This window comes from Carassius auratus, chromosome 34, assembly GCF_003368295.1.
Source record: "Carassius auratus strain Wakin chromosome 34, ASM336829v1, whole genome shotgun sequence".
Lineage (NCBI taxonomy): Eukaryota > Metazoa > Chordata > Actinopteri > Cypriniformes > Cyprinidae > Carassius > Carassius auratus.
In genome coordinates, this window is record NC_039276.1 from 10577019 (window position 1) to 10589214 (window position 12196).

Consider the following 12196-nt stretch of genomic DNA (forward strand, 5'->3'; position numbering starts at 1 on the left):
TAAACTCCATCCACTGGTCCCTTAATGCTGTTTTTTTTTTTTTTTTTTGGTAATCTGTGCAGGGTTGTCTTGCCCTGGCAACCAAAAACACACTTCTTTTGTGACTTTTCGCGATGCTCTCGCTCTGATCAGTGAATGTCTGTGCTCAGCCTCGCTATACGGGAGCGCACGCTCTTCCGGCAAAAGTGCCCTTTAGGACCCATATAAGGAAATTCCGCTCCATCTAACGTCACACAGAGCCATACTCGAAAAAAAAACTTTCCGAAACTTGTGACAAACCGGAAGGAGTATTTTGGGAACAAAAATACTCCTTCAAACGTACAACTTAATTTTTGAAACTTTGTCCATGTTTAGCATGGGAATCCAACTCTTTAACAGTGTAAAAAACTCAGTATGCATGAAATAGCATCCCCCCCCCCCCTTTAATATCTTTTGAAAAAATATACTGGGAGAAAGTAGGTTTAACTTTCTTTATTACATATTTTAGTGGATTAACATTTTTGATTTACTGACCATTTTAAATATATGAGACATTAAATCCCATATTCATCAGTATTATTTTCGTAAAAAAAGTATTTAGGAAGTACATTACTGTAAAATCAGCCTCATTTGTCAATTAGAAGAGACTTTTAGAAGAGACACATATTTATGCATTTAGAACTTGCTGTCTTATTCAGACATGAGGTCTTTAATGTGTAGTGTAATGATGGGTGTTAATGGAACTTGTAGATTTAAAAATGATAGTTTTGGTGTTATTTACCAATAGAGAGAAGTGCTCCTAGGATTATTGAAGTGGTGGAGTTATGGAATTGACAGAAAGCCTGGAAGCTTTAATCGATGCAATTATTTGCCGGGTAATGCAATGTACACAGTGTTTACAGATGGCATCAAATAATGGGTTATACAGAACAGATGAATGGATTTCACTGGTCAAATTAAGTCCTTTTGGAGAAGACTGTGTACTGCAATATTTTAAAATCCTTAAATCAGTCAGAATGCTATAATTATACAGTGTGTGTGTGTGTGTGTGTGTGTGTGTGTGTGTGTGTGTGTGTGTGTATATATATATATATATATATATATATATATATATATATATATATATATAGTTGCTACTGTACATACATAGTGAGTTTTTATTTTAGTAAATCATTGAAATTGTTATAATAGCTATATTTAAATTATTTTAGTGATAATGCTATATGACATATATGTAAATCTGAAAGCAAATAAACAGAGCCATAAAAAAGATCTTCATTTCACAACTCTGTGTGACAGCTGTCCTGTTTTTTTTTTTTTTTTTTTTTTTATTGTAATCTGGTGGAGTATAATGTTCTAGATAAGGAAGTGTGAGATGTTTAGGAAAATATGCATTTTAACCAGATTTACAACTGTAGTTTGAATAGAGAGAAAACCATATTCATTTTGAGAAATTGTTTTTAGATTTAATATTTACAGATAATGTTTACTGCTCCTGCTAGATTCACAGTCTGGCATGATCCTAAACTTTTCAAATGAACTGCAAATTGAAATTTTGTGGAGCCAAATGAAGTGTGGGAGTACAGTATGCCCACAATTTGCTCTGAGTTTCTTTTTAGGTGTGCAGTCAGATGGGCTGAAAAGATGGTTAAGAAAAGGTTGGAATGCCCTTGCCAGAGTGTGGATTGTGCAACTGGATATGGATATTAGAAGAAAATAATAGACTTTGCATGGCTGAGCATGGCACCTAGAGTGAAGGTGAAAGTAGAGATTAATTTGTCATGAGCGAATATCACATTTTGTCTCGGGGCCAATTATTTTGTCTGTATGCTCATTCAGGTATCAGCAGACAGACCTGCAGTGGCTCACCATGCATACAGAATAATAGGAAAATGTTGAGGATTTTGAATATTATTTTGGGAAGTATCAGTGTTTGCAGTTTCTATTCTGTTAATTAAACAATATACATCATATAGATGTTATTTGGAGTGGACACCATATCGCACACTCTGTCCAAGACAGAAGTGTCTATTGAGTCTTTTCAATAGCGGTTCTGATAGGAAATGTCCCTCATCTGACGTAAAACTGTATGTGATAATCAGGGTTCCCCAGTCCTGATTTTGGGTTTATGATCGAACTGGAGGAAGGTTGTAAGATAGAATAGAAATGAAAATGCTAAATTGATGCATTATTAATACAGGTAATAATAGTTATATATATATATATATATATATATATATATATATATATATATATATAAATTAGGTAAAGAGATATAATCTATACTTTACTATTCAAAAGTGATAAAAGTAGTTTTAATTGAAGATTAGTTTATTTCATTTATTCATGTGAAGATGTTTTGAAATTTGTTAAGTTTATTGAACCCTTTTTCTTTTAAATCCCACACAAATGCCCACAGCTTCATTGTGACACCAATACTCTGTTGTCTCTCTTTCTTACAGGAATTGTTTACGCCGGAATGCAAGTTTAAAGAGTCTGTGTTTGAAAACTACTATGTGATCTACTCATCCATGCTGTATAGGCAGCAGGAGTCGGGGAGAGCATGGTTCCTTGGCTTAAATAAAGATGGCCAGGCCATGAAGGGGAACCGGGTGAAGAAAACTAAACCAGCTGCTCACTTCCTGCCCAAGCCATTAGAAGGTAAAGCATGCTCTGAAAACCTCAAGAGAATGGTTAACATCGAGGTCACTGTGACACTGGCAGAATGGTAATGAAGTGCCCAAGTCCCTGAGAGATAGAGGCTTTAGCTTGATGCCTTTTTACAGTTTTTCCTCAAATGGCTTACACACAAGGTCAAGGTTTCAAAACAAGGAACGCAGGCATCTGAACACGTTTCCAAATCAGGCTGTACATTTTCATCGCCTTAATAAAAATGACAGCATACATAATTTTTATTGAAAACCCACACACAAAAAATCTCCAGTACAAGGTTCATGTTTTCAAAACGTTTAATACAAACAACTACAAAGATGGAGGAGGTAGAAGAAGACAAGAGAGATTAGGAAGAAGAGATAAAGATGAGAGCGTAAGTGCGGAGGAGGATGACAGATGATGGGAAAGGAATAGGAGAGGATGTAGGATGAGGAGAGGAGAGCAGAGGAGAAGAGAGGAGGCGGATATTGAAAGAGTAAGAGGAGATAATGTAAGAAGAGGTGAAAAGAGAGGAAGGGGACAGCAGTCTCAAATGAATTGAGAGACAGTCTGATTGACACTGAATCATAGTCTTGGCCAGACAGAGTTTAGCATAATGTGAGCGGTCCTATATTGACTCAAGAAAACCAAGAAAAGAGGGAGGAGTGTCATTGGTCAGTGATTACGCAACTTCACCATCCAAACTGTGTTTCCCGTGGGGCTGTTTAACATCTGTGCCAGGTGTGAATTGAACATCTTCACCATACCTTCCTTACATGCAGAGCTTAAAATATATATGTATATATGTAGTACATTTGGTTTGCAAATATGTACCATATAGGCAAACAAATACAGTAGGAATTAAAAAAAAATACATGGAAAGAATGTGATATTTGATGCAGATTATAAATGGAACATGTTATGCAATAAATAGAACAAGCAGTAGTTTTCATCTAATTTGCTCTTGTTAAATGGCTTACCTGGAAATAATGCAGCGCATTACATGAGTCTAATTGTTTTGAAAGCATTGAAATTAGAAATCTATAAAATTGGTTAAGAAACACTGTAATCAGCAAAATCAGGGTTGTTTGTTGTGTTCTGGGTAAAATCCTGGGTGAAAACCATTATATTGTTCAAATATTGTAGGATTATAGAACACAACAGAGGTCAAATCAAAATGTATAATTAATTATCTGATTAAAAAATGATTAAAAACTCACAGCACCACATATCTAAGACCCACATTCGTACCCTTATGATGGACAACCTGTCTTTTCAAATATTTCTTACAGCTCTTTTATTGGCACACTGTAAAATTTCTCTGGCTAGCGTGAGATTGATGCTTTATATACAGTTTGAGGTGTAATTTGCAATGATGTGTGGCCAGTTTCTGCCTGTGCAATGCTTTATATCCATGTACAGGTGCCCACATTTTAGACCAGTCTCTCATCCTGTCGTGTTTATTATTTTCTTGGCTAATACTGTGGCACCAGCCAGCACCAGTAGCGGCACTGCTAACAATACAGTAAGTTTGAACTTACGTGAAGCAGTGAACCCAGTCAAATGCCTCCTGAGAGATCAGACCACCTTCCCATCACCACTAAGGAAATGGTTGAGCCCAGCTGACAACTTGTCCGCACTTTGACACACTTGCACATGTCCTGTCAAAGTTTCCATAGTGAATGTGGTCATTTTAGCCAATTTTCAGGTTTCAAAATGAGTCTTAGTTGGGGGAAACTATCCTAAATGTAATTATTATTTAGTCAATTTCCTGGTCGGCCCCCCAAAATTATTTCCAATTAGACTGTGGTTACCTGGCTGACTTTTGCCCTCTAATGTCTTTTGCAGTCGCTATGTACCGAGAGCCATCATTGCATGACGTGGGGGAGACCGTGCCCAAACCTGCCGTGCCTCCCAGTAAAAGCACAGAGCCGGCCATCATGAACGGAGGCAAACCTGTCAGCAAGGAAACCAAGCCCACCACATAGCTAGATCCCATCTCGGCCATGCTCAGCCTGGGAGAGCCGTGCTTCTTTTGTCAGACTCTCCATGTTTGTGGATCAGATCCAGGTATTCTCTGCTCTCTCCTCCCTGTTCCCTTCGTCCATCTTCACTCCTCTGATCTAATTTGACGATGGACTGGCTCCGGGAGAGTGGTCAGCTGTGCACGTAGGAGGATGCAACTGGATAAACCAGCTAAACTTTCACCAAGGAATGCCCTAACTGATATGGAATGCCTTTTGACATACAATAAAGCTGATGTTTTTTCTGTAATCGAAAACCGCAGGCGCTTGTGTGGCGGTTCTTTCGCCTGCTAACAGTCACCCATTACAACCCTTTGCTTGAACCCTGTCGCAGCAGAGACCATACATTTCAAATCTATTTTCTATATACACAGTAACACCAGCTACGCTCTGGGGTAATACTGTAAAGATATACATATATGGATTAGAATCCTCAACTTGTTTTTTTTTTTTTTTTTGCTTTTTTATCAAGTACGCTCTTGTGTCTCCTTCTTTCTAGGTGTCCCACAGTCTCTATAGCTCGAATTTCCAAATCTTTCCCTTTTGTCGGTTACTTACGAAATTTGTTATTGGGGCAGTGTGCAATGCGTTCTAGTGTGCAGTCATTCAACCACAATGATGGATTTTCCACAAAGTCCTTTCATGTTGATAATGGTCAAGAGACATCAATCTTTCAAGGGGATGGAGCCTCCTAAAGAAAATCAAACTCATTATCCAAGGTTCAGTACTCGTGTCTTCTTCTTGCAATGTCTAGAGAGGGACACAAGTATGCCGGCGAGTGCACAAGTCATGCCCGCAGCAGTCCAACACAAGGAGTTGGCATGTGCTGGGGAAGGTGTATAGAGTACATATCACTGTCTAGTACGGTGTAAATCGGTTTCAACCCCAGTAACTAGGTGTCTTTCCACTTTTCTTTGCTCTTAATTTAGAGCGTGGGCTCTAGGAATATCTATAGGCCTTGTAGGCCTCTGGTCAAGGCCCCACTTTGACATGCTGACTCCTCTGAACTATGGGCTAGTTCTGGTGAGCACCTTAAATGTGACAAGAGTGGCAGCCGTAGATAAATACAGTCTACTTCAGGCCTGTGCGGTTAAATGGCTCAATATAAGTAGGCACCATTACTATTGGCTGCACACCCATTTTGTTCAGCAAAGGCATGGCCAAGGTTAGTATTATGTTCTGTTCTTGCAGCGCTGACGCAGTGCAAGAAATGGCTTCTATAACAATGTTTTCACTGTATACAAATAAAGAAAAAAGAAAAAAAAAGTAAATAAATAAGATTTTTAACTACCAGATATTATCAGAGATTCTGAAATGAGAGGGATTTTCCTAGCTCAGCATGCAGAGTCCAGTACTGCTCATCCTGTGCCTGTGATGACCTCTAACCCAGCATGCAAAAACATGTACCCAGTCTGTGCTGGGTTAAAGGTGCCTCATGCCCCAGACACTGACACACACAAACAAATTCAGTAGCAACTTAATCCACAAACACACAGAAGTTGATTGTTACCAAAGTACGTAAACACGAGAATCCAGCCGAACAAATTAAGTAACTCTTAGGATGGTCAGTCCTCACTTCGGTTTTTGTCCTCACTGTGACTAGGGTTCATCATGTAGAACAATTGTCTCGACTTTTTAAATCGTTTCAATTAAAACTTGAAGAGATTACAAATGATATCCTTCACTTCGATTGTTCATTTAGTATAAAACCGGGGTACCTATTACTAATCACCTGCATGCGTCTTCTCAAGGACCAAAGTATGGGATGGCTAGAAATGTTTAAAGCTAGTTTGAGCCATAGGGCTACACTGAATGGGCATGATTATATGAGGCTCTCTCATACTCTGGATTGAGACCATGGCACTTTGCGTTTGAAATCGTCATCTACTCACATCTACTTAGCCAATTATCAGTTGAGCTGACATGAAGCCTGTCTTGCTTTAACAGTTTTCATAGTTTGAATGATGAATACTGTTTAGAATGTTATGAAGTAGACCGAGGCTATGCTGCTAAATACAAATATATTCTACACTTCAATTGAAGACCTATATTTTCATTTATTGGGATTTTGAGCTAGTTTCATATTAGGAGATGTTCAAGCACATTAGACTTAATATTTGTATGTACAAAGTCGAATTTAATGCTAGAATGAGATGCAGTACTATACAGGAAAAGTAGCTTCATATTTGAAATTAGTTCCAGGCTGGTGTCCCACTTCCACACGAAACAAATCACTCACTCCAATGAGCTCTACATGCTGGGCTATAGCTGCCCTGCAGACCAGTGAACTGGTTTTACGAAGGTTGAATTTATTTTTGTAAGTGACTGGTGAGTATGTGTGCATTAGTTAGTACGTTCGCTTGTTTTTTCCTCTTTCAAATGTCTGTGTTTGTTTGGTTCCATTCAGGTCGTGTGCGTGACGTCATTAAATTGTAATGAGCAAACGCTGATCATGTCTGTGTTTTCTCCGTATTTCTGATTTTCAGTGGTGAAGGAAGGTCTCCATTGTCTGTTGATTGGTTTTGAACATTGATTTGACAGTTACTTCATCTGTTGCATGGGAAGAGGGTGGTATATATGAACTGCATGTCGTAGGCTATGTGTATCATGGACTGTTGGTATGTTCTGCTAATTTTACATACATATATGCAATGAGTTTGTCTGCACTGTACAGTTTGTGTTTGTTGTATACACAGAGACAACATATTGAATAAAATATTTATATAAAGGTGTACTGAAATCTCTAACCAATTCAATGCAATATTTGTGCAATATATACAAATATTAACATGTAATAGGGTCTATTTTTTGTTTGTTTTATTTTTATAATTACTTGGGTCGATATAATATACCGTTAACATTTTTATTTGTATTTCTTTTTTACAATTTCATAAAAAAAAAAACCTGCAACATTTTGCAGGCAAACAGGCCCTAAATATCACAGTTACTATAGAAATAAAAAAGACAAGAAATAATTCTACATTTGTTTAGCCCGATTGCAAAAAAATAGCTTTCTCATTCTGATGACATTTCAGAGCATGTTAAATTTGTTGGGATCAGGCTGTTTAATTTATTTTTTCTCACATAGAACTTACAGTACATAAAATAGGGTCATAAAAATATCGCACACAAACAGAGCTCTGAAAAACAGCAACCTGAATAATAATATAATGTTCTTATCCTCTCCTTTTACTGCTTATGTGTCAGTCAATAATCTATGCAAGCGTTATGATACACATTTTTCATATATATATATATATATATATATATATATATATATATATATATATATATATATATATATATATAGTTATATGGAAAACTGTAGAGGATTATAGATGTCATCTCCCACAGCTGTTTTATGTATGTGCATGTAATGGAACTGCTTTAATTTAGAAAATTTGGATGCAGTTATATTGCACAAATCTCAAAAATCAATTTTCCCTTATTCGCTGTTGGTGCAGCCGCCGCCTTTCTTGTCTTGATTGACAACAAAATCAGTCTTTAAGTGTCTACCAGAGGTTAATGCTCCTCTCCAATCCAGATTTCACAGGCGTTTCCTGTCCAGCCATCCCAGCAGTCACAATTTCCGCAGTTGCACACACCGTTCCCTGGAACAGAAGTTGAGAGGAGAGACAGAACTGAGAAATCCGAATCATCACTCTCCAAGTCTCGACATGCTTTCTCTCTTCACACCCTCTTGGCAGAATGTGTAATGGGAAACCAAGTACAAATGCAAGTTTTGGAGCCACATTCTCTGGGGTCTTGTCTATTCAGTTCAAATTCAGGCCCTGTGACAGAACTGGTAAGATTACATGGTATGATTTCTCCTTTTTTTCCAGCATTTGTAAATGTACATTATAATTTGGTGTACACCAAAATCATGATCTGTGAAGCCAATTCAAATGTGTAATTTTGAGTAAACTTTTGAGTAACACTTAATTAAACATGTCACCAGTTTGCATTTAGAATCAAAACCAATAAATAATTTCCAATTACAAAAGTAATAAGTAATAAAAAATGTTTTAATCTAATAAAAATAAAAAATAAACTTTTCTCCAGTAGTTGTGTGCTATGTGTTTTTACACATATTAAAGCAGGGTTTTGATAACCTTTATTTAATCAGAAAAGACTCTCTGAGATTAAAATCTCTTTCACAGGAGTGACCTGGCCAAAATGAGTTATAGTTATAGTTATAATGAGTAATAGTTTTGAGAAAGTAGAAAATATTTCTCAACAGTTTTCTGTTGTACAATACTGCAAAGATATGAAGGATATGAATTATTATACATAATTAAGTACCAATGCATTTTTCTCCTACTAGACAAAGAGGGCAAACCCACTCTGTTATAGCATCTTTGTCATTGTCGAGACTGTTTATATAAATGGTAAATAAAAGGTTCCCAGCACAGATCCTTGGAGAACACCTTAGCAGTCTCCAATGAGTCAGATAGTTTACTTTCAATTTGTACACATTGAATTATTCCACTTAATTAATTTTTAAACCAAAGAATAACATGACTTGATAAACCAATGCTTTTCAGTCTATGCAGCAATATTTCATGTTCCACCGTGTCAAAAGCCTTAGATAAATAATAAAAAGAGAGGCACAGAAATCACCATTATCAATTGATCTCACAATATCATTTAGAACTTGCAAAACTCCAACAGATTAATAGACAACACTTTGTTTGCATTCAAATAACATGTCAACTGTTCACTGATAAGACTTTCTAGGATATTTGATAAAAAACAGAGCTTTGAAACTGGTCTATAATTATCTAACAATGCAGGACCCCCCTTAATAGTAGAACAACAAAAGCTGATTTCCAAATTTATGGGATGACACCGTTATTTAATGAAAGATGAAAGGGGATGTAATAATATCTGCAGCTAACTTCAAATATATAGGTTCCACACAATCAGGGCCTGGTGATTTATTTGTGTCAAGCAATCTGAGTGCTTTATAAACATCTAAGCTTCTGATGTGTTGAAATCTAAACTCCTCCTTTTTGAATGCCTTTCTGCGTTAATAAAATCGGAATCAGAACATGTACGATTTTGTGATTCAAATAGAAAGTGGGAGGCACCAAAATGCTTATTAAAATAACTGAGCATTTGTTATTTTTCTGAGATACTAGTGGAGTCCATATTTATACATGAAGGGAAGTATTTTTACTGCCTGTTAACAACTTTATGTTCTGCCAAAAACTTTTTGGATTTTTTGAATTAGTAGTATTTGCAATAAAGTAATCAGCCTTAGCTTTTCTGATAGCGACTATGCATTTATTTTTAAGCTGCCTAAAGCAGATCATTAGTCAGTTTACCTAGCTTTTGCCCATGCAATATCATGCTCACGGATAAGAGCAGATAGAGCTTCAGAAAACCAGGGATTATCCCTATTTTTAACACAATTTTTGCATGCTTTGCATCATTGCAAAGGTGCATGCTTATTGATAGATGATATAAAACCATCATAAAAATATTTCCAGGCGGACTCAATATCAGGGATTAGGAAGGTCCTATCCCAATCATAATGTACTACATAAAAAAAAAAAAAACTTGTTCATTAAAATGACGCAAACATCGTCTCTTAATAATACATGTCTTATGCTTGGGTAATTTAGTATCTCTGACTGTGGCAATGACGCAGTGTTCACTAACATCATTAGCAAATACATAGGCTGAAGAGCATTACTAAAAATTAGATCAATTAATGTGGACTTTTTGTGATCCCTCTAGTTAAGTCTAGTAGGTGTCTCGACTAACTGAAAGAGGTTCAGAGTGTCACAGATTGTTTTAAGATGATCAGATGCCAACTACAGCCAGTTCAAATTTACAACTGCTTCAGTTTGTAAACAAACAGTTTAAAACTGGAGCCCAGGAACCCATAGGGCAAGTTAGATTTTATTGAAATATTTGTGAATTATTATTACAAAATGTTGTAATAATAATAAAAAGAATAATATAAAGTTATATTATTCATAATTGTATTAATTTATACATTAATATTTATTTTTCTTTTAAATTTTTCTTTTATTTCTAACATGAACAGTGTGTAAAAACCACTGTATTCAAGTATAACATCAGTATCTTAGAAACATATTAATTTAAAAGTCTAATTTGTGAGGTTGTTTACATATGCCGTTACAAGAGCTGTATGTGACAGCAGCTTTCGTTCACAAGAAAGCTTGAGAGCCGTATATTGTATCAATGTCCAAACAGTTGGAATTCGCATCTGCTGTGCATAAAATTAAGCCTCGGCTTTCCCTAATACATTAAAATTTTCCACAGCGCTTATCAGTTGTGGGTGTAATGAGAATATCTTACTGAAGAAGCCATGAAAATTATTATTTAGAAACTGGCAGGCACATTTTTGCATGATTATAATTATAAAGGCTGGGTACCATTAATTTTACCCAAGGTAAGGGAAAGAATCGACTGATTGTATGCTTTTGCATTTCATCTATACTGAAAAGAAGGTTTTCCCTGAGCAATATGAGAAAATAGTTTTAATAATCCTTATGAATATGGAAATGATGACATATGCCCAAATCGTTAATATGCTAATCAGTGACATTTAACAGACACATTTATGCATTCCTTTTATCAGTTTTGTTTTTGTCTTGTTTTGTAATACATTTTGCATCTCTGCACCAGGAACTGAATAATTAATTAAATGACATGGCAACTAATAACAACGTCATTAGACCAATAAGTATAGTTTCTAAGCAGCTGTCCAAGGATCCTTAAGCCCTTGAGTTATCATGATAATAAATATTTATTGTATTTATTATTAGCACGACTAGTCTACTCTTAAGGAAAACCTTGACTCTCTCTGGAGCTTCTTTCCCATTGAAAAGCAGGATGAGAACAACACAGCAGGAGCCCACTGATTGGACGGCTCAGCCTAAGAGCCTTACAGAGCTGTCTAATCAAACAGCAGCCACATCAGAGAACCTCAATATCCATCACGAAGAGATCTGTCAGTGCACGAGTGGGTGTTTGAAGGAGCAGTGCTGCATTTGAACACATACCTGTGCAAACCAGCCCGTCAAGTTTGTCGCACTCCCTGTCGTCGCACTCGCAGAATTCCCCTGAAATGTACCACTCCTGTGGTGTGCAGATACAGCGACCACAGTGACAAGAGCCTGCAAGAACAAATTAGCCTTCCGTCACACAACGACTGGAGATCCATTAGTCTTCCCTTAATCTCCTGTGCTATTTCACATGATTATAAAACACTTGAAGCTGTGATACGGTTCCTAATTGGAATTTAAATAGAGTAAATTGTTTTCCTAAATGCGTGAAACAGCTGTTGTTTACAAGGTCAAATTCCAGGTGAGTCAGGAATAGACCAATTTACAAGCTAGGCCAGTCAATTGGCCGATATTTGGCCATTTGAAAATATTCTGCATTGGCTGATGATTCAGGTGCACCATTAATACATTTCTGGCCAATGCTGATAAGCCAATAATTATTTTCATGTTTTGGACAATTAGCCTACAAATAAATGCCACATTTAAATGTCAATAAATAAA

General features: G+C 36.5%; 2 protein-coding genes across 5 annotated transcripts in view; one reads left to right on the forward strand and one right to left on the reverse strand.

The window, feature by feature from the left end:
* LOC113053157 (fibroblast growth factor 14) overlaps positions 1 to 7389 on the forward strand; it is a 124179-nt gene extending 116790 nt beyond the window's left edge. For all 3 annotated transcript variants that reach the window (XM_026217940.1, XM_026217941.1, XM_026217939.1), the window contains exons 4-5: positions 2442 to 2640; positions 4480 to 7389. In XM_026217940.1, the coding sequence (XP_026073725.1) occupies positions 2442 to 2640; positions 4480 to 4619 (339 nt within the window). In that variant the 3' untranslated portion in view covers positions 4620 to 7389. The remainder of the gene's footprint in view (positions 1 to 2441; positions 2641 to 4479) is intronic.
* Positions 1 to 12196, reverse strand: part of LOC113053156 (integrin beta-like protein 1) — a 54089-nt gene that overhangs the window by 11080 nt on the left and 30813 nt on the right. The window contains exons 10-11 of one of the 2 annotated variants that reach the window (XM_026217938.1): positions 11693 to 11806; positions 8172 to 8266 (exon numbers count right to left, since the gene is read on the reverse strand). In XM_026217938.1, the coding sequence (XP_026073723.1) occupies positions 8178 to 8266; positions 11693 to 11806 (203 nt within the window). In that variant the 3' untranslated portion in view covers positions 8172 to 8177. Of the gene's footprint in view, positions 1 to 7976; positions 8267 to 11692; positions 11807 to 12196 lie in introns of those variants that run through there. The other variant, XM_026217937.1, reaches the window with a different exon arrangement.